The following is a 19,474-nucleotide window of genomic DNA, read 5'->3' on the forward strand; positions in this document are numbered from 1 at the left end:
GACACTCACATAATCGTGTCCTAGATTTTCATCATTAAAACATCAAAATAAAAAGTTGCCACCCACAGATATCCCGAGAGGCTGAGCTGTCTCCATGCAATTCTACACTCTGGTCTGAATGTTTTGGGTCAGGGAAAAGGCTCAGCTAACGTAGCTTAAGTAAAACATGGTGACTAGTCTATTCTGTCTGATCACAGCTTTCAGCTGTGTCATTGATTTTGCTGGACAACCATGTTATATATACTTGGTCCATTAATTCTCTCTCTCTCCCTTAAACCCACTCCTTTCTTCTTACCTTCTTACATTCTCAACACCTCCTCTGGTGTTCTCCTAGCTAATGGCCTTGCTTTCTATGCAGCTAAGGAAAAGGAGTCATCATGAGAGGACTTAGAATCCTCCCACCCTGCACCTACCCAGCCACCAGCTTCCTCTCCCACATGCCACCTTCTCCCTGCTGTTGCAATATTTCCTGTATATAGAATTTCTTCTTCTTGCCCACTCAAGGGAATGTCTCCAGCCATTCAACTTCTTTCCTATATCAGTTTTTATTGCTCCTCTGACAGCGTTACAAGAAATATACTATTTCTTTTTACTTATAAAGAAACTTCTTCCTTTACTTAATGAATACATTTGTCTGCAATGCTAGCTTTCCCTTTTTCAGCAAACTCCAATTCAGATGTTTCTTCTACATTGTATTCTAAATCTTTTTCCAGTATATCTTTCCCTTTGACCATGACTCAAGCTGAGATTACCATGGCTGTTAATGACCTCAAAAGAACACTTCAGTTCCCTTAAATGACATGTTTGAAACAAATCATTTAACACCATTGAAGTTGGTTTCCCCTCATTACCCCTTCTTGCTCTGATGAAATTGGCGGTACACTCTCTAATTTTGTATCCTACAATATGTACTTCATTCTTTTTCATGCTCCTCCTGTTTCTATCTTACATTCTTACATATCACAGCTAAGGCATACACTGACCACTCAACTTTTAGTTAGCACTTAGATTTGACCTAGTTTATATTCATGTATTATCTCATTAGGTTGCACAACATTCAATATCACCAATGTGCTGATTATACTCAAATGCTTGTATCCAGTCCAAACATTTTCCATGTACCTAAGTTTATGTAAACAGTTCTGCATAAATCTGTAAGACACAAAGCCTTCCCAGTCTCAATGCCCATTCATCAAGGCATTTATTTAGGACAAAACACCTTTGGTGCCATAATGCCTACACTCTGTTTAATATATCAGCATTTGTTTGGTTCATCTATATTTTCAATTTTCAATTTCTCAAATCCCATGGATTAGGCCTGTTCCTAAGTTTTGAGTCTTTTATGGATATATATTTTCTGGATTTCATTTTCAGAAAATTTATTGTCCATGTGAAGAAATTAATTATGTCTTAAAACTCAGACTTGGTATCTTGCATCATTTATAGGTTTATTAGTTTTAAGTGTTTGTGTGTGTGCATTTGAGTATATGTGTGCATTTATGTGTATGTGTGTGTCCACACATTTGTTCATCTGTGTGCATGCAAGTATTTATGGGTATCTGTGCATTTGTGTGTATGTTTATGTGTATGCATGTTTTGCATGTATGTGCATGCATTTGTAAGTGCGTGTGTGTGTGCATGTGCATATGTGTGTCTGTCTGCAAACAGATATTATTTAAACTATTTTTTCCCAGTTAAGTTAATTCATTTCTATTTCTTGCCCAATTGATTGATAATGATTCTTCAATTGCTATAATGAATGGAAGCAGCTAGACTGAGCATCAGTCTCTTGGGATCTGAATGAAAATGTTGTTTTGACTTTTTATCATTGACTATACTGTTAAGTGTGGTGTTATTTGGTTTTTGGTTTTGGTTTTGTTTGGTTTTATAACTTATTGTGTTAAAGTACACTATTCTATGTTCAGCTTGATTTTTAGTGTTTATTTCATAAGTGAATTATTAACTCATTTTTGACTCACAGATTTCCCTTAAGCCTAAAGACTTTTGGGGGTTTGGGAATATCCTCTTGGAGACAGGGAAGGAGGAATAGGATGAGGAACAGTCAGAGAGTAGACTTGGAGGAAGATAATAACTGGACTGTAAAACAAAAGATTAAAGAATAATACTAATAATAAAATGCAGACATTTCTTATTTCAGAATGTGTCATGGTCAGAGAAAAGAAGGTGTTAATTACGTTCTGTGAGTCCAGAGTCTCTTTGAGGTGGTGGTCAAGCTGCTGCCTCTTGCTGTGGTCTCATCTCAAAGAATACCTGAGGAGAAGAGTATGGTTCGAGACTCACTCACTGGATGGTAGCAGGCCTCAACTGCTCGGTGCTGTTGAACTAGGAAACCCAAGTTCCTGATTATTAGTCAACAACATTTTCCTCATGCTTAAGTGTATTAACATAGGAAAGCAAAGCATCTAAGTGATGGGAATGGATGTAAGCATTCTAGGGTGAAGTTCAATCTTTTTAAAATCTACCATCACATGTATAGCTGCCACTGGGTTGAGAACCAGGTATGTATGAAGAATAGCTTCAGCTCACACAAGTGCATTCATTTCCTTTGTCAGATATGCATGCCAGCACATGACCAAGGGGAAAAAAAGAGATAAACTAAATTTTGTGAACTATAAATGTATATTATTTCTTAGTTAGCTAAGGACGAAAAATGATGTCTAAATTTCTAGCTTTTCAAAAGTGAATTATTTGTATTCTTCTGGCATTAAACAATAAAGATAGTTGTAAATAGTTTTTAACAATTTAAAATAAAATGCGTTGGAGCAGGAGATATGGTTTGTGGGTTGAGAGTACTCATTACTCCTGTAGAAAACTCTGATTTGGTTCCGAGCACTCAGACTATAGTTTACAACCATCCGTAGATTCAGTATTAGATGACCTACACTCTCTTCTGACTTCCATGGTGCACATAAATACATACAAACAAAAATACACAGACATATTAAGTAAATTAAATAGATCTAAAAGAAAAATGGCTTCTTCATAGTTTTACCTAAATCATCGAATTTCATATTGCTAATTCCCAAAGGTAGTGATTTTCAACATGTAGTCTACAATGCTCAGATTTCCCTGTGTACATCTAGAGAACTTTTTAGAATGTCCTCAGGACTAAAGCTACCTTCACAAGAGAATAAAGAATTATTTGCCTCATTACCCCATTCTTTCCGACTAAAGACAGTTTCTAGAGGTATTAAGCACTGGGTTACTGCATTGACAATACTAAAGTATACTTAGGGATCCAGCTAAAGTCTGTTGACATGGAAGAGATGAAACAAAATTCAAAATATAACATTTTCCATATAGTTTGTGTTTAAAATGTTTAATTTGTATGTATAGAAATATTATTTACATTAGTAAGTGATAGGACCCCTATTGTTTGTTTTAATTAGTTGATGACTAATAATGATAAATGTTTTTAAATGTACATTTTAATTTGTAGCATGGTAAATATCTATAATGATAAGTCACACAAATAGCTACTTGGGTCTTCAGTGGTTTTGCAGAGCACAGCCATTTAGGATCCAAAACTTGAGAACTGTTGTTTGAGGATAAGAATGCTTTATTTTCAGATGTAGAACATGAGCTCTGAATACCATATATTCTGCTTTCACACTGCTATGGCTTCTTTGTAACCGAACTGTGACAGTAATGTAGGTAGGTGTTATGGTTGGTGTTATATGGTCGAGCCTACAAGATTCATAAAAGCAGTTGGAGATTCTCTGAAACATTGCTTAGCTATGACTCTGAACTCCAATCTAGATGGAAACACATATACACACTCTACATCATCAGGCAGGAAAGAAAGTTTGTTTTCAGTCTTAAATTGGATTCATTGTTCTCTCTTAGTTTCTGCTCCTTAAGAGCTAGCCTAAAACTCAATGGATTAAACCAGAAAGCAATCTTTGTTACTTAAAAGACTACAAAGTAGCTGGGAGGTTCTGTCCAGCTAAGCCAAGATTGGCTCATTTTAGCTGTGGCCATGTATGCATCTATTGTACTCAGGAAGGAAGGCTGGGGATTTGCTGTCTGACTGCCATGAGAAAGGGAAATGTTCCTCGTGCCCCATATTATCTAGCAGGCTGTCCAAGGCCTGTTTCCATGGTGGCAGCAGGAAACTCAAAGAATAAATCATAGCTACAAAGTTTCCTGTGACTGAAGCTGGAGCTGTGTCAGCAATACCTCTGATTAAAACAAGCATCAAAGACAGTTTAGATTTGGGGTACAGTGAAAGAATCTACCTCTTAATGGCAGGAGTTATAAATTCACATTACAAAAAAAGAGTGGATACAATGAGAATAGTTAAATACAATGTCCTCGGCTGACCCTATATTCCAGTAAAAATATGCCAAACTATGCTCTAAAATGAAAAAACAGAGCCCAGTATAGTATCTCTATAATGTTACATAATAAATCAGACATATGGCTTTTTATCATAATGTAGGGTGGCAATTATATTGACCAAGTGGTTGGATTCTTTACCAATATTAAAGAGGATTAAGTTTAATTCCCATTTCTGATACTAGGGCAAATAAGTTAGCCTCTTTAAACTGTAGGTTCTTTATCTATAAAATAAGGAAAATAACTTGTATGTTGGAGGGTTTATTAAAGACCGGGTGAGGTGATGCTTAGGAAGCACTGGGCTTCTTGCAGAAAATGCTTTAATCACATAAGCCAGTGGCTGTTTTATAAAGCCCCTTCTCTATCTCTGTTTAGTGAGTTCTTCCCAGCTCCCTCAGACAAAATAGCAGTGCCATATTTAACTGCGCACATCTGTCGACATGAGTGGCACGTAAGCCATCAGTCTCTAAGTCCTCCCTCCTGCTGTGTACATAAACCCTCTTATGGAACATAAATCCAGTCCGTCTCAATAACTGTACTAAATATCTGATGTTTGCCATCTTTCATTCCACTTTGTGAATGCAAGCAGTGTATGCTCAATTTTAAATAAGATCTCAGAGTTGAGTCATGGAGATGCAGTCTGTGCCAGATAATTTATATTAAACATATTGAATGCTCTTACATATTATGCAAGTACAAGTATTGTAAAAAGAGTATTACTGGTCAAGCTCTGTCCTAACAGTCCATGGCATAGATAAACAGCTTTTCTAGGTCAAATATTCCTCCTTCTGAATTGTCTGCTGCCACCATTTTTATTAGTGATCCTCAGCTCACCTTGTATCCCAGCAAGGATACGTAAAAGTGTGGGTTAAGATGATCCATGTTGGTCTCTGATGCTGCCAGCTGGGCCTTTGCTTCCTTTGTCACCTCTTATTAGGGAGCAGATGGGTTGGTGTCACAGTCGATGGCACTTTATTGCACAGCTGTGTGCATCTCCTTGCCCATTCAATTGGCCTTGTTAATTTAAACATCTTCCATTATCACTCTTGAGTTAGCACTCTCTTCTGTGTGACTACTTCCACCTGTCACAAGGGAGTATTTGAGCTGCAGGTATTGAATCCCTCTGGAGACTAGTGTGGCAGATTGGTTCCCAAAATCTATCAACCCAGAGAAAAATCAGAGTTCTGAGCCCTTTCAAAGAATACATGTTAGTTCACTCTAGGAATGGCAACACCTATTTAAAAAACCCAGAGCATCTGGAAACTTGACTAAATACAACTACAATTTGACAAACTACTTCTTTAGACCATGACCAGCAGCGTCAGCAGCCTTTAATGACTTTGAATTAGAGGAATGGAACTTGCACATCTCAAGCCACTGCTGATGCTCAGGCTTGTAAGTTTTCCATTCTGCCATTCAGCAAATGGTTTCTGGGCTTTGCCGTGCTCACAGAGGTTTGATGAGTCACAAGTGGATAAGGTAGCACCACACTGACAATCCAGTTCAACCAGGTAGGACAGGTTCCCAAAAGAAGAGAGTTGAGAGGCAGGCATGATTCTTGATAGTCAGGACTGAGAACAGTACATCTACAAAATCTTCTAATACAGACTTTACTCAGTTGTGAGAAGTATGGTGGCAGATGCTCAACTAGAGTGCTCTGATAGAAAGCTACAGGAATGGAAAGAGAGAAAAATAAAAAGAAAATGAAAGTTTTGGGGTAAAGGAGGACATTGAGATAGACCATTTCAGATTTGTTGACATGGACTGGAGAGATGGCTCAGTGGTTAAGAGTACAGACTGCTCTTTCAGAGGTCCTGAGTTCAATTCCCAGCAACCACATGGTGGCTCACAACCATTTATAATGAGATCCAATATCAATATCTTGTGTATCTGAAGACAGCAACAATATACTCAAAGAAATAAATAGTGCTGACATTAGGACAGTAGAAGTGAAGGGTGAAATACTTCAAATAATTGATCTAACTCCAATAAGATCCTGCAGGTCAAATAGTTCCTCATAATTCACAAAGAGTTTAGGCCAAATTATGAGGAATTTGTAAGGGAGAGAATACTAATATAAGACAGTGTGTAGAAGTCATAAAATGTCTAAGGGTCCATGATTTGCCAAAGAATGATATCCCAGACTCAAATAGTATGTAAAGTCAAGTAGTGTTTTATTTTGCAGAAGTCAAGTTTGCTGGGGTCTTCCATTACCAAGATAGACACACAACCAAGTAGGCTTGCAGGCGTGATTTAGAGCACATTTAGGGATTGTGGGGTAGGTGACCTTTACCTTACTCCATCTCTGAGGACATTCCATTACCGGGGCATTTGGGCTGGAAACTGTTGCTGAGGAAGTCTGGAAACTGCTGTTGACCCATTGTCCTTACCTCAGGCCAAGTGATTGTGTAGTTCCTAATGGCAAGGTAGTTTCTGTCTGCTGCCTGAAGCCTGGGTTTGTTTGGTTTTTTGTTTTTTGTTTTGTTTTGTTTTGTTTTCTAATACTTGACTTACCTGGGCTTGCTTGGACCTGCTCAATTCTTAGGCCTAGTCTCCTAAACTGCCTATTTGAAGCCTGTCATGGAGTCAGCCTAGCCTTCTCAATGCCAACTTTCAATGTGGCTGATGGGTTTTCATTCAGTTTTGACAGATAATGCAAGTATTTTCTCTAGTTTTCCTTTCCATATTGCTTTGGTAAAGCGTCATTAACTTGTTTTCACTCAATTTTATTTACTATTCTTTTACATTTTATTTTCAGTTATTCTTTGAAATTGATGGTCATTACATAACCCATTCTAACCTCCAATATGAAATTCTCCAGTTTTATATTGTGCTGATATTACTGTGTCACTATGCCTGGTTCTCAAGCTCTTTTAAATAAAGCAATACTAACCACCTGTGTGTCATAAATTGGAGAAAGGTGAAACATGGAAAGTTGCTGACTGTTCTGCTGGGAAATATAGATAAAGCCATTTTTCATTAGTGAGAGGATGAATGTTCTTGAACTTATGAGGCTAAACATTGAAATAAGATTGTAATAGTGTCTTAGTCAGGGTTTCTATTCCTGCACAAACATCATGGCCAAGAAGCAAGTTGGGGAGGAAAGGGTTTATTCATCTTGCACTTCCACATGGCTGTTGATCACCAGAGGAAGTCAGAACTGGAACTCAAGCAAGTCAGGAAGCAGGAGCTGATGCAGAGGCCATGGAGGGATATTCTTTGCTGGCTTGCTTCTCCTGGTTTGCTCAGCCTGCTCTCTTATAGAACCCAATACCTCCAGCCCAGGGATGGCACCGTCCACAAGGGGTCCTAGCCCCTTGATCACTAATTGAGAAAATGCCCCACAGCTGGACCTCATGGAGGCACTTCCCCAACTGAAGCTCCCTTCTGTGATAACTCCAGCCTGTGTCAAGTTGACACACAAAACTAGCCAGTACAAATAGTTACAAACTTGTGCTAGAATTTTGAACCCAGACCCCTTTCCTTCTCTCTGTAGTATTACTTATTGATAAGTTGTAGACAGTTAAATGAAACCAGGTCTCCAGCCAATATACCAAAATTGTTTTTTAGTTTCTGTCATAAAACAGGAAAGGGTACTTTTATATTTTTTGATCCACTAAAACTTTTTTTTTTAATCAGAGATCAAGGTTTTCAGTCCATGCTGTTAGATCCAATGCATTCCTTACCTGACTATGATGGCAAAGGAAATTTAACTTTGCAAAAGCTTTTAATTCTTGGATAGATTAAGGATGCTCTATCAACAAACAGCATCAGCTACCCTATGGCTTTGACAGAAATGCAGAATCTCAGGCTTCATATCTAAATCAAGTCTGCATTTTAAAAAGAATTCTGGGTGATTTCTATATACATTGAGTTTGAGAAACACTGGCCTAATTTTTAAACCAAAACTTTTTAAAATTTCTGTATTATTTTGAGACTGAGAGTTCATGAATTTGGTCAAATAATGTGTTTATATCTGAAACATTGCATTACCGACTTTTCTATCCAAACATAATAAAAAAAACATTTAAGAAATGCAATATAGTCTTGCTTCCATAAACTATTACAAAATTACCCTGTACCAATATGGAGACTAAAAATTATTGTTTTACTAGGGGTAATGGATTTTAAAGTTCATCATTTGACATTTTACTTGAATGTGATAGATTTTATAATCTTGTACCTCATAATAGTTAAATTTTATGAGTGATAACAGACACACACACACACACACACAGTCTTTGATGCGGAATGAATGTTGGGCTATGGCCTATGACACACTTTCTAAGCAAACACTACACAATCAAGCCAGACCTTCCCTCAGCCAATTATTTTGAAGTGTTTGAAGCCTAGAAATGGTTTCACAGCAGAACATTTATGTCTAGCTGTTCATCTAAAGAACTGTGGAAAGAATGTGATAGAGTCAGAGAAATCATTGAGTATCTCAGCAATACCTATTATGGAATTTAAAAAGCCATGGCTGCCTCTTAAAATTTCTCAAGACTTTGGCATTGATACTACACACTTTTGTACATTTGTAAAACATTTAGACCCATCTATATGGTAAATTCCATTCTAATTGTAAGCTTTTCATTATGTTCACTTAGTTTAGACATGAGAAATGTGATTAAGATCATTTCCCCATGCTACATTCCTGCCTACTTTGCTCCACAAAAAGCAGCAGTTCCATCTCTTTTATTGAAATTATTTTCTTGAAAATTTATTTGTGATAAAATAGTGTTTAATCTACTAAAGAAAGATTACTTCTAACAGTATATAAGTCTTCTCATGTGCTTCTCTGGAGTGCTTGGTGGGCAATATTTAGAGGAACATTATGAGTTCCCTACAGTGTGAGAACTATTCCCGCCCAGCATTTAATGGAATGATTGCACCTGGATAGGCATTTATTTTTGTTTGTTTGTTTTCTAATAAAACAAGTCTCAGCTATGATAAGGATAAATAAAATTAAATGGATTATTTTCTTCATGATTTCCTTTCTTTTACTGTGTTAAGTGTTCTGTAACAATATACAGTGGCCCAAATGTGCTATTATTCTCCAATGCATTGATGATGGAACCCTTCTCCATAAAGTTCATTATAAGAGTAATGCTTCTTAGAACAAAAATAAAGATTTGCAAACAGCTCCTCAGAGACTCATAGTGACCACATAAAAAACTGAGTACTAGAAGGGAATTACATGCTAAATTTTTAGAGATGAAGGGTTTAATTCAGGACGCTTTCAAGGTGCTATTTTATAATCCTGAAAGGCAGCAGGGAGTTTGAGTTCAAATGGTCCTTAATATGATTCTCTCACAGATGAACTTATCTCAAACTCATGTCTACTGTGAACTGCCCCATAACATTGACCTATGATTTTCATTAATTGCCAACTTGTGGAATCAGAATATTTTCAATAGGTTAAAACAACTGCTAAGTGCTAATTGTGATGATAGACAAGGAGGTGTAAATGTAGATAACCCTTCAGAAGGTTTATCAATTCCACTGGGAAACAAAGCTTTGATAAGTTATGAGAGGACAAAGGTACTTTAATTTCCCTCTATCAAAGATAAATTGTGGCTCCTCGCCTGGATAGCAGGTAGAGTTGGTCCTGGTTATGCAGGTGAGACATCTGTGAGGGCATGTGAGCAGTAGAGCTATTTCTGTTCCTCGCTTGCTGCAGCACTCTGGAGAGCCAGCCCTGCATCTAGCCTGGGCACCACAGTAGAGTGGGCACTGATGGCATGGGCAACAGAACAGCCAGCCCCAAGGGCACATGAGTTGGATATCAAGGTCTGCCCATTGATAGCTCTGCCCTTTGATAGCTGTAGCATTAGATGGACCAGCCAGGAAAGGCAGGAGAGGCCACCCCTGTGGTCTGGATACAAGATAGCTGGCTGACTGGCTGACCAGTTCAGATACCTCTCAAGCCCAGATTCAGGGCTTCACAGTGGCCTACCCCAACATCTACCCTATGCATGAACTTCTGGAGTGTGGGAAGGGGCCAGTCTTACAAATCTAAAACTACAGGATCTCCATGACATGGGACCACAACAGAATATCTGCAAGGATTCTCAGTATAGTTGCAGTATTGATTGTGTAAGAGAAGCCAGACCAAGGATGCATTTCAATGAACACTTGCAAGCAAAGAAGTATAGACAAAAGTATGTACTGTGGGATACACTGTGACACACTACAGCTTACACAGATAAAGGTCCAGTATGAGGGGACAGGACTGGGAGATGAGTGGGATTGGGATGCATGATATGAAATTCATAAAGAATCAATAAAACAATAAAAAATAAATAAAAATGGTAGTATCAGTAACTTTTATCAGTGTTCTCATTAATCACTGTGGCTTAATTTCCTAGAAAGGGTACATATTTTTGCAAAGTGAACTTATAAAATTGAACATTTATTTAAGACATAAGAAGTAGAACTTGACATTTTCTGCTCTCTCTCTCCTCCTCTCTCCTTCCCCCTCTCTCCTCTCTCTCTCTCTCTCCCCTCTTTTCTCCCAGTGTGCCTGCCCCTTTCTTTCTCTCTCCCTCCCCTACCCACCTCCTCTTTTCCCATGGCAACTTCCCTGACCTAGGGACCTAACCCTAGCCCCTGAACTCACCCACCTGACAGCAGTGTCCCAATAAACCTGCCTTTAATGACCAAAAAAAAAAAAAAGTAGAACTGTAGACTGACAGTAAAGAGAGAAAAAAAAAACTTTAAAATGCCAAATTGTGGTATAGAAAATAATGTCACATTTGTAAGGATAAGCTCATTTATTGTGTATCTGTGTTTAAAAGTGGCATTTCCACTCCTTAGATCTTTAGTAATACATTTATTTACTGATATTTGAATGTGAAAGTGTCTCCAAATCATAACTCCTATACACTTATTTATAAATATACATATCTGTACCCCCTGATCAAGTGATGTCATGGAGCAACTGCCTATCAGTTTCATTCTTCCAGGTAAATTCTAATGAATCTGTGCTTTGTGTATTCATAGCCCATCTGAATTTAGTGTGTAGGTTGTGCTTTTGATGATACAACCAAAAATAATGTGATGGCTCAGACTGAGGGAGTCCATGACTAAAATATAAAAGGTAAGTTTGATTTCTGAGCCATTAATGCAGCACTTCAGTCCAGGGCCTCCTTCTGATGTGCTCTAAAAGGAACCTAATTATTTTCATTATGAATGTTATGAAAGTCAAGTCATACATATTTGCATATTTTTTCTCATAGTTTTTAATCATTCGTAGAGACTGCTTAAGCATTTCTCTAGAGAAAATTCAAAGTAAGGAAAAAACTAGGTCTGTTTTAAACCAATCCTACATGGTATATCAGACTGTCTTTTTATCTTGCCAGCCTTAGCTCAGTGAGATATGATTGGTCTTTCATCTTCAGAAACGGGTGGGAGTGGTGAGAATGCATTTGTTTTTCAGTTGGAATATTTCAGCCTGCTCTAACCAAAATGATGTCAAGACAATTTGGCTTTTGAAGACTGACAGTAGCCAAGAAATATAATAAATGTGCTATATCATCGTATTATATTCCAAAATCATAGGCATCAAAGTGAACTTTAAGTACTTGACCCCTAATTTTAGGAAAGTTCTACAACTGCAGTTAAATTACTCATTTTTCTAATCATGCAGTCCCTGTGTCTGCTCATGGAAACACAAAATGATGGCATGCAACAAAATGCTACTTAATTGTAATTCTTCATATTTTTAAATTATTGAAAAGGTAATAGTATTCCTCCTGTACAGTTATATAAAGTATGAGAGAAGAGTCTGGATTTCTTTACAGATATAGCTCCTAGAGGGTGAGTCTCACCCACCAGTGGGCCCTACCTCCAGAAATATATTGATAGCACAATTAGAGTTGGTTAGTTATCAATTTTAAAATAAGAAAATAGAAAGTTCCAGAGGTAGGTATGGGAGGAGATAAGGGGAGGTGCTGAGGTAAATGTGATCAAATTATATTCTGTGAAATTTGAAAAGAATTAAAAATTTAAATAGTAGAAACTCAAAAATGTATGCTTTTCCCCATAATGCACCTCTAAATGTAAGTATTATTTTTTGTTATCCTAATTTGTATATGAGAAAATAGAGAATAAATAGAAATAAATAAATAAAATAAATAAATAGAAAATAAAGAATAAATAAAGGTAATGTAACTTTGCAAGACATGGGGGAAAATATATGACTAAGAACGACTGGGTAACTAACCTTTAATTGTTCTTATAATATTTGAAAATCCATTTGGAAATATTTAGCTAGTACATAATAGAGGTATAACCAGGGTGTGTGTGTGTGTGTGTGTGTGTGTGTGTGTGTGTGTGTTCATAGTGTATAAACACCTAAATAAATCATCATTATAAAAAACTGTCCACTCAAATCAACATGAGCACTAAATCAATATGCTTTTAATACAATGATTTTACTGAATGCCTTTCTTCTAGCAAGCATTACCTAGCAAAGACTGTCAAACACAAAGATGTAGTTCTTAGTAATGTTTCCATTAGGGGAACAAATGACAAGCAAATCCTGTGCTATCTTGTTGAAATGCCTCCCACTTTCTAATTAAGCCCTCTGTTTATGGATGTGTAAAATTCACAGTGATGGATGCAAAGATGGTCAGTACTGAGGAAGGGAGTAAGAGGAGGCTGGACGGATCTTCATTAGCTCAGCCCTTGTCCTCTGTACGGGAAATATTTAATGACTACTTTCTCCTCTTTTTTGCTTTGACGTGACTTGCCTTTTATTTACATTACAAAATGGTTACTTTGCCTCTTTTTAGCATATTGTTTCTTTTATATTCCCTGGCAATGTTGTACAGTGCCAGAATGCTATCTTTGGAGCAAAATGGCAACAGTTCCTTGTTTAGTCACATGCCAGATAGGTGACTTCAAACACATTATGTAATTTTTCCTTGTCTTAGATTTCTCTGACATCAAGTTAGCATAAAAATAATTCATACACAATATGGGCAGCCAAACTTAAAATAATGTTTATAAATATTCTATATATTCCTATAAAATAATTATTGTAAATATTGATGTAAGTATAGATATTACTTTTATTTTAGAGGTTTTAATAAAATAAAAGACTATATTTAACTTGTAGTTGTTAGCACACACTTCTTCGTGTGCTAGATAAGGCCTCCACATGCTAACCAAAATATAATTACCCAAGACGCTTACTTAGCAGGTCCCTAAGTCAAAAGTCAGTGCCACAAGCATCTTGTGCTCTCAGGACAATAAACTCAGATTCATTGTTCTTGAGGCTTTGCCTCTCAATAAAAGACTCCTATTTACAATCTGCCTACACCCTTGATGAGGTTTATAAATTGTAATTACTATTTTCTAAATACTTTCTGTGCCTTCTTACTTCACAAATACTCCTTTTCATGCTTATATATGACAAAACCAATTTTAGGATACGTTTCTAAGTACCTGCCTTGATTGCTTCTAAAAACCACTGCCCTTTCTTTGATTGTAAATTGCTTTTATTAAAGACCCTGAACTATCTCATAACTAAGTGATGTGTATAAAGAACAGACATTAAATTAAATTTCATTTGAGATACCAAATGGAATTTCATTTGAGATACCAAATGAGTTTGGAGCATGAATTCCCAGTATCAGGAAATGTATAACCTTCAAATAATTGGGATATGAATTCTTTGCAAAGAATTTGTTTATTATGCCATTAACTTATCACTTAGAATGTGATAAAATCTTCAAATTTATTTTCAAATCAAAGTTTTATATCAAAACAGGCATTCCATTTTAAAAGATCTCTAGATTAGCCTGTGCCAATAAAATATAATCAATTAAAATTCCACAATTCTGTTTCAATAGACAAATAGTGTTTGAAAGTGTATCAAAAATTTAAAAAGTTCACCAAAATCCTACACTGTAGAACCAGTCATACAGATGCTCATTGAAATTTAAAAACCCTATATTTGTGCACTGAATAAAAATGAAAATGCTATTAAGAATAGATGGAATTTCAAATGCCCTTAAGTTTGCCATCATCAGAACTGAACTGTAGGCTGTGCAGAAAATAGAGATGTCTCAGTGGATAAAATACTTGCAGTGCAAGCATGGGGCTTCAGTTCAAATCCTCAGAACCTATGAAAAGTTAGACAGAGTGGCTGTAGCTGTAATCTCAGTGCTCTTATGGTGAGTGAGAAATCAGACACAAGAGACTTCCCAAGTGCTCACAGAACAGCTAATTTGGCATGTGCAGAAGCAAAATGAGAATCTGTCTCAGACAAGGTGGACCCTTTCCTTGTGTGGTAGCTATAAAGTAACAAAAAAACCCAAATATTTGTTTTGTCCTTCCACCTTCATAGGCAGACTACATGTGCATGTCTTTGCTCACATAGAAACATGTACATAGAAACATGCATACACAAAGTATTTTGAATGGTAGCTTTTTACTCTATTTGCCTTTGATTTTTACAGAATTATCCTCTTCATTTTCAAGACACAGAGGAGGTTGCTGAGTGTTAAATGAAAGGTATTCTGGTTATCTGTGTCACATTATTTACTAGCAAGCCAAAGTTAAGAATCCAAAACACTCTTTAATTCGTTTTGATGAGTTTAAAATTAAGGAGCCAATCCTCAGACATAACATTCAGCTATGCAGATCCAATAGATTTTTGAAGACATTAAGGTAACATCTCTTCACATGCCATATATAAAGATATAATGCATCCTTTTTGCTTGAGGGATACGTTTGTGGCTACTCTAGATGAGTCTATTAATTATTACCATATGCTAGACTCTGTTGTATATATCTCTAAAAGTACTATTTATAGTCTAATACATGCTGCTGCTTGTGACACTTATGGTTTCTGTGCTCGATAAGGTTCATTGATTGAAAGTTTCATTATTACAATATGTCTTTATTATACAAAATCCTTTTACCTGAGAATATCCAATGATGAGCATGATGAGTGTCATAAATTATGGTTCAATAAAGGGAAGCATGCTTTTTGAATGTACTGTGCATTTGTAGTATATGCTACCCACTCATATCTACTAGAGACTGTTAAAATCAATTGAATTTGGAAGGTTCAAAAAATTTCAATGAGAAAAATGAGATATTTTTTGGAGATGTAGTATATGAAAAAGTAATTACTCATATCTTTGTGATGAATTCTTTTCTGACATGAAATGAAATACTTTATAATTCAAATCATCTGTATTATAGGGGGATAACTTGAGGGCATTTAGCACTAAATTAACCACTTGATTTCTTTCTTTTATCAGTTCTTAGGCACAATCTAGGATCATATGATATGTGATCATATTCATAAATAGAGGAAGATTCACAACCAGATTGATGTACATTTGTACCCCATATTCAGTACTTCCTACTTGTAAGAGGAGGGTTCTGCTAATTTACCTAAGCCTTTGACACCTTGTTGAGTCTAGGATACCTCCTTTATGATGAGATTGTATGAGGTTGAAATGCTTCATTAGACTTCAAAATGCTTACACACATCGCACTATCACTGTAGCTTCTCATACATGTGAGTTCTGGTATACAAGTGTCCTTTCTATGTTTGTTGCTGTTTTTGAGCACTCATGTGTGCTTCCTCTTACAGATGGCTATACAACTGATGACATTGAGTTTTACTGGCGTGGTGATGACAATGCAGTCACAGGAGTGACAAAGATTGAGCTTCCTCAGTTCTCCATTGTAGATTATAAACTCATCACCAAGAAAGTTGTTTTCTCCACAGGTTTGTATCAAGGGGGAATGATTTAAGCAAAAACAACTTCATCCCTTTTTTTTTTTTTTTTTTGGTTTTTTGAGATAGGGTTTCTCTATTTAGCCCTGGCTGTCCTGGAAATCACTCTGTAGACAAGGCTGTCCTCGAACTCAGAAATCTGCCTGCCTCTGCCTCCCAAGTGCTGGAATTAAAGTTGTGCACCATCACTGCCCCACTCCCCATTTTTTCTAGATGGATACCTTGATATGGAGTTGGAGGTGAGGTCAGCGACTCTGTATCCTAGGAACTAGCAGTATAGAAGCTATGCTACAACTCCAGTTTCTCAAGAGGCCCCTTGTACCATTCAGAAACACTCAAGTGTTTTCTGGAAAGCAGTCTCAAGCAGAGCCCAACTCTCATTTTCGCCACTCATGTGCCAGAGGAAAGATGGATTTTAGAGACGGAGTATAGAAAGAGGGAGGGAGGAAAAGGTGACTCAGTCTTAGGCATCTCAATTTTTTAGAAATAACTTTTTAAAAAGACATTATAGTTTGCCAAAGGCAGTTCATTAGGCACCTAGAGCTGACGCATGACATCCTCTGAAGTAAGAGGCCTAGAAGGTCATGTTTTCCTTAGAACATGAGAACTTCATTAGCTGCAGCTTATCTTTGAGCTGACATCTTCCATGTGAGGACATGGACCCCTTTACTTCCAGATCTCAGGCATCTGTGATGTTGTGGGTGGCTGCATGAGTTTCTCCAAATGGTGTGGGAAGGCATTCACTTGCTGGAAACTACTTCAGTGGAAGTAATAGGCTTGCTGGAATATTCCTCTTGGTGTTTTTCTTGTTGAAATGAGTCCAACAGGCACATAAATAACTAACTCCGTAACTGTAGATTTGGAGAATCGCCTTTCTGCCAAGGATTCTGATACTTGGAGAGCTGTAAACTACTTTCTGCAAAAGCTGTGTTGTGACTTAGTAAAAATACAAAGTTAACTCTAGTTTAAGAGTTTAAGCTTTCTGTAAACCTGGGGTTTTTAAATCCCTACTACTCAGTGGAAAGGCTATCCTTCTGAGTATATTTGGATTGTGTATATACTAGGACCTCTGATGATTTAGCCCAAGAAAACTGAACAACACTTTCTTACAAACAGCAAGGATATTGTCTCTCCTGCCGTTTATAGTGTGAACCTTTCACACTCCAAGATGGCACCCTCCAACATGCCTTCTCTGTAATGTTAGCTCCCCAGAACTCCATAGTCAAAGGGTTCATATTCAAGAAACTTATACCATTTGGTACTTGGAAGATTGAGTTTGGTTTTTTTTTGGTTAAGTTTTTTTTTTTTTTGGTAGCCTACTATATACTAAGAGCTGTGTTGTTAGCATGACAATTGTCCATTGGCTTATATCTCATAAATCTTACTTAGAGATGGTAACTTTCTACATTTTCTTAGGTGACTACTTTAGATTATAATACAAGTAATTTAGTTGCTAAGGAAAGAAAAGGCTGTACACAAATAAAGAAACCCAAAACCTGGGTTCTGATCACAGACTGAAAATGCATCCTATGGTTTCTGAGGGAGTTTGTTACAGCCACCACAGCCTTCAGCTTTATTTTTATATTAAAAAATGAAAGATTATAGGGTAAGTGTACTAACAAAGAGTTGAAACAGGAAAACTGAGTGACTGTACAAATTGTGTTTTTCTAGAAGTTGCAAAGATATCTTTGGTATAATGAGGTTGATCCGGAAGAGTGAGGGTTCTTTAGTCACTGGTAAGCACAGGATGTATTCCACACTCGAAAGTCCTGCTGCTTATTAAAACACCTGGGATCTCAGACTAAATTTACAGAACAAAAATGCCCTTCACCCATAGCTAAAATTACATTTAAGAAAGAAGTACAAAGTTTTTATGGGCTTTTAATGCAAAGTACCTTATAAATATTAATAATGAAAATGTTCTTACATTGTCTTTCTAGGTTCTTATCCCAGATTGTCACTAAGCTTTAAGTTGAAAAGAAACATTGGCTACTTCATCCTGCAGACGTACATGCCATCCATTCTGATCACCATCCTCTCCTGGGTCTCCTTTTGGATTAACTATGATGCTTCTGCTGCACGGGTTGCATTAGGTAGGGCATTTGCAAACTGTGGAATCCTCTCTCTCCCCTGTCCTTTTTCTCTTCTCCCTCTCTCCCTCTCTGCCCTCTCCTCCCAAGTGGGGTGTGTGTGTGTGTGTGTGTGTGTGTGTGTGTGTGTGTGCCCATACATGGATACCTTATTTTTCTCACCCAGAATTTTGTGGTGTATAAGACTGGATTTTTCCTATTACAAGAGTTCAGCCATGAGACTTCTATGATCTGATTCAGTGTTAAATCAATTAAATACAAATTAAAGCTATTCCATGTCAAAATTAGTTAACGGTAGAGCCGTTGGTAATGAAATTGGTTTCATCAGTTTAATAGTCTTATCAAAACATATTCTGTGTAATAATGCTTGCATAATTGCTCAATTTGTCCCCATGCTTCTTCACCTGTAGAGGGCTTCCTTTTATCTCCTATCCCAGCACAGAGATGTGCTATATAACAAATGTATATGTAAAAATTTTTCTGATGGTTTATTCATGTTTGAAGATGGCATGAAGAGGGCAGGAGATAAAAGAGTCACAATGCTGGGACATCCTTTTTAGTCTTAGCTCATCATATGCCTAACTTTGTTTTTCTGTCATAACATCAGATGTGAATAAATCACATTTAGTAAACATTTTATGCAAATGGTATGACCTCTTGCACAGATTTCTCTATTTACATTTCTGACTAATCCCTTTTAAAATTGAGAGTTGTTTGGCTTCATCATAAGATCCACATACAGTCATTACACTCCTAGAAAGGCCATTCATTTCTCATTCAAAAGCATTTGCATCTAACATGTGCTGACACAGCGAGGTGCTGAAGATGCATTTCCCCTTTTCTGAAAAATATATCCTAGCAGCAAATATAGGTAAGAGTCTTAAGAGCAAGGAAATAGAAGCCTCCTCAACGTCCACCAACAGACCAGATAATGGAAATGTGGTTCATATACACAATGGAATGTTATTGCAAAAAAATTAAAATAGAGAAAAAAGTAGACTAATCTGGAATTTATATTAAGTTTCAAGAAAGAAAAATTGCCACATTTTTTTAATCTCATGGGGACCCTAACTTTGAATATATGCATATGTGAGTATATTTGTGTGAATGAAACTGGAAAGGCAATCATGAGAGGACAAAAAATGGTATTGTGGAAAGAGAGAAGGGTACCAGACTTCATGTGAAATCAAAAAGGTGGGCACTAGGCTGGGAGGCCGAAGTTGGACAGAGGGATAGAGTAGAGGGCGGAATATGAGGAGTGACA

The 19,474-nt window shown here is 36.9% G+C and overlaps 1 protein-coding gene across 2 annotated transcripts in view; it reads left to right on the plus strand.

Annotated features, from left to right (window-relative positions):
- Gabrb2 (gamma-aminobutyric acid type A receptor beta2 subunit) overlaps positions 1–19,474 on the plus strand; it is a 221,439-nt gene that overhangs the window by 157,410 nt on the left and 44,555 nt on the right. For both annotated transcript variants that reach the window (XM_031350745.1, XM_031350746.1), the window contains exons 7-8: positions 15,974–16,111; positions 18,061–18,213. In XM_031350745.1, the coding sequence (XP_031206605.1) occupies positions 15,974–16,111; positions 18,061–18,213 (291 nt within the window). The remainder of the gene's footprint in view (positions 1–15,973; positions 16,112–18,060; positions 18,214–19,474) is intronic.

Source organism: Mastomys coucha, unplaced genomic scaffold, assembly GCF_008632895.1.
Source record: "Mastomys coucha isolate ucsf_1 unplaced genomic scaffold, UCSF_Mcou_1 pScaffold5, whole genome shotgun sequence".
Taxonomy (NCBI): Eukaryota; Metazoa; Chordata; class Mammalia; order Rodentia; family Muridae; genus Mastomys; species Mastomys coucha.